The following is a 3,795-nucleotide window of genomic DNA, read 5'->3' on the forward strand; positions in this document are numbered from 1 at the left end:
TCAGGGATATTAATATTTTTTTTTCAAAGCTTAGGGGTTTGACATTATTGATAGTGAATGAACTAAATATGGCAAAGTGATCACTAACTAATTCGTGAACAATTGCACCTCCGACAGCATTATCAATGAGACCGTGACCAATGACATAATCAAGCCTGCCACCCCTGAGGTGTGTGACGTTAAAGGAGTCAAAGTTGAATACGGACATGTTATTATCTCTTAAGTATTTTACAAAGACCTTGCCATTCCTGTTTGTTTTGGTGTCACCCAGGCTAGTGTGTCTAGCATTAAAATCACCCATTACAATGGTTTGAGAGCTGCTGGTGATTTTTGGAAGAGAGGCTTCCACCATTTGATCGCACCTTACATATACATTAACTAAGTTAATAAACCCAGTCGCTGTAGCAATCTGAAACTGCTGATAATATGAGTCGTCACTTATGTGGTTTTTAACATGTTTACACACTAGGTTACTTTTAACATACGTCAAGATACCGACATCATGTGAACCAACATTTGAGAAAGCTACATAACCTGGGAGTTTGGGTGGCGTTTTATTTTGTGTGTTTGCAGTGCATGGTTCCTGCAGGCACAGTACATCAGTGTTGTTGGCACCAGCGTACATCATTAGATCAAACAGCCTCCTTCGCACGCTTCTCACATTCCACGCGAGAAATTTAATAGTGAGTTGGTCGTGGGTAATGGTGTTCATGAACCTGACGAAGAGAAGTGTTTACAAGATTCACAAGTTGTAGACTATTGCGTACAGGTGACAATTGTTCACAATCATCAATGGCAAAGAGTTCTCTGATCTGTTTCAAGGTCAGCTGGTTGCCTGTACTTTTCCTAACATTTACAATCATTTCATGTTCATCAGGATTCATAGGGACACAAGCGGTATTGTTTGGAATGAGTTCATGAGCGCATTTGTTAATTACAGCTAAGACACATGGGTTTTAATATGTTTCACTCGCCACAGCGGTACTTACAGCACTGGAGGAGGCGTCAAGACTTGCTTGAGACTTGTCAACACTTACAGCACTCTAGGGGGTCAATAGTTGCTTGAGACGTGTCAACACTTACATCACTGGAAGGCATTTCACTAGACTTGGACGTTCTCTTCACTCCTCGGGCTGGCGAGATGATCGCTTGAACACTGTCCTAGGTCGTCCATGTTGATCTTGGCATAAATGCTGTTGAGACCATTTTCAATCTTCGTGAGGGTTTCTTGGAGCTTATTGACGGTAATTTCTATTTTACTCATGCGAGCTGGAAGTTCTAACACCTCCCTGTGCAGGCTGGCATCAGGCTTCCCAGGTAGGCGAGGAAAGGTTGTCAGGCTGTTGGCGTCAGGAACGGTTGTTGGGTCATCCCTGGTGGGGGGGCGGGTAGGTGTAGTGGTGGGGCCACCCCGGGTGGGGGGGTTGACTGGGGTGGTGGAGGGTTGCCCCACTGTGCTGTGCGGGGGAGGCCGCTTGACACAGTCCTTGTGCCAGGCGGTCACACCCTCCCGCAAGCACCTGGAACACTTGTGCTTGGTGGCTGAGGATGAGGTCTCATCAGTCCCAAGGGCGTGGTCTTTATTGGGGCATTCTTTAGTGAGATGATTGGCTGCACAGAGGGCACAGGCGACTGAAGATTTACAGTGCTTGGCTACGTGACCAAAGTGTTGACAGTTAAAACACATGACAGCTGAGGATACCCAGGGTGTTATGGTACAGGCTGGCCGGTAGGGGCCTAGGAACTTGTGATGATTGGGGGGCGGCATCTCACGTTCCCTGACGATGACAATCCTGTTTAGTGGCTTGCATCCAGAATTGATGCGTCATGCACTGTACACACCTCGTAGTTCTTTCGCATGGGAGATGTCAAGGTCATGAGGGCAGGATGTGACAAGGTACTCTCTGTACCTCCTGGACCTCGCAGGAGAGTCTGCTTTACTGAATGTGATGCCACCCACTCGACCTTGGAGTAGGGCCGAGTGAGTGACATCACGTTCAGTAAAGCAGACAACATTAAAATTAAAAGAATTATAAAATCTACAGACTTCTCTTGGCGCATTTAATTTAGACCAATCTCGTGTTGAGATGTAGAGGCCGAGTCCCACTCAAGGGTGGTGTTAGGGTTGCTCTTGCATGGCTCCACACTCTCATTCTCTACCCAATTGAACATTCCAGGCATATCTGCCTCCCAAAGTCAGAAAAGGTGGTCAATGTCAACATTGACCACCTGAACGTTTCCCTGTCGTAATGTTCAAACTGTACAAACTGTACAGTTTGTACAGTTTGTTCAATAGTACAAACTGTACTATTGTATTGAATTTGGACAAACCGGAAAGATTTTGTATTATTGTTGCTACTAAAAACCAAACCTAACTATTCAAGGCCTAATACACGCTATCTCATGCCTAAGATAATACTCGTATATTAGGCGTCAGACAATAAAATACGCTTTACTAGGCCTAGGAATATTTAAGTTTGGTTCTTAGCTTAATTTTTTTCAAGAACTATTAAAATAATTGAACCAAATTATACTATACAATATTCCAATACGTCAATTTATGTAAGATAGTCCACATAGTTACAAAATCTACAGAAGGATCTAAACCGGAGGATGAGTTGGAATATGTAGTGAGACTTACACGTAACGAGAGCGTTTTCCAGCGGTGAGTTATGCTGCACAACAACTGGCAAGGGACAACCCGGTCTCTTGATCTGACACCACGTTCAAAATACAGTGTGCTATCCTAACCAGAAACGCACCCTAGCAACACACCCAACATAACCTACTGACACACAGAAAACATGGATATTTGTGAGACGCAACTTTTCATAGTATATTGTAATTTGTACCTTGGGGGTCATAATGGGCAGAAGAAGATATTAGTTCAGAGATCGGCCGATGACGGACTTGGCTTCCACTCCCAGATTAATGGCGCGATGCTGTGACGACCATACTAATAACGTGACGCTGTGACGACCATACTAATGACGTGACACTGTGACGACCATATGTTATGATCTCAGGCTGCAGGAGAAACGAGTTTAACCCTGAGAATTATTCTGCAAGACCACACCTAACTGAAAGGTCAAAGAGATATAGGCTGGAAATAAATATAGTTTTCACGATTTCCCTCCTCACGGTTTCACGATTTCCCCAGCCTCCTAGAGCAGAGCCTGGGCCGCACGACCCTCGGGAGGTGGACGTCCCGGTCCAGCACCTACAGGTTCCTGACAGATCGTCACAGCCACCCTTTCATATATATATATATATATATATATATATATATATATATATATATATATATATATATATATATATATATATATATATATATATATACATATATATATATATATATGTCGTACCTAGTAGCCAGAACGCACTTCTCAGCCTACTATGCAAGGCCCGATTTGCCTAATAAGCCAAGTTTTCCTGAATTAATATATTTTCTCTAATTTTTTTCTTATCAAATGATAGAGCTACCCATTTCATTACGTATGAGGTCATTTTTTTTTATTGGAGTTAAAATTAATGTAGATATATGACCGAACCTAACCAACCCTACCTAACCTAACCTAACCTATCTTTATAGGTTAGGTTAGGTTAGGTAGCAGAAAAAGTTAGGTTAGGTTAGGTTAGGTAGGTTAGGTAGTCGAAAAACAATTAATTCATGAAACCTTGGCTTATTAGGCAAATCGGGAATTGCATAGTAGGCCGAGAAGTGCGTTCTGGCTACTAGGTACGACATATATATATATATATATATATATATATATATATATATATATATAT

The 3,795-nt window shown here is 42.5% G+C and overlaps 1 protein-coding gene across 1 annotated transcript; it reads right to left on the minus strand.

Annotated features, from left to right (window-relative positions):
• Nucleotides 1-1,102: 1,102 nt before the first annotated feature.
• LOC138369714 (uncharacterized) lies at nucleotides 1,103-1,768 on the minus strand. Its single transcript, XM_069333149.1, has one exon. It carries the CDS (start codon nucleotides 1,766-1,768, stop codon nucleotides 1,103-1,105), a length of 666 nt encoding a protein of 221 aa, XP_069189250.1.
• Nucleotides 1,769-3,795: the final 2,027 nt, after the last annotated feature.

Source organism: Procambarus clarkii, chromosome 29 (assembly GCF_040958095.1).
Source record: "Procambarus clarkii isolate CNS0578487 chromosome 29, FALCON_Pclarkii_2.0, whole genome shotgun sequence".
In the NCBI taxonomy this organism is placed as follows: domain Eukaryota; kingdom Metazoa; phylum Arthropoda; class Malacostraca; order Decapoda; family Cambaridae; genus Procambarus; species Procambarus clarkii.

Bases quoted from the DNA above. Each gene is read 5' to 3' on its own strand.
- LOC138369714 (XM_069333149.1), bottom strand. From the start codon at position 1,768: ATGCCGCCCCCCAATCATCACAAGTTCCTAGGCCCCTACCGGCCAGCC.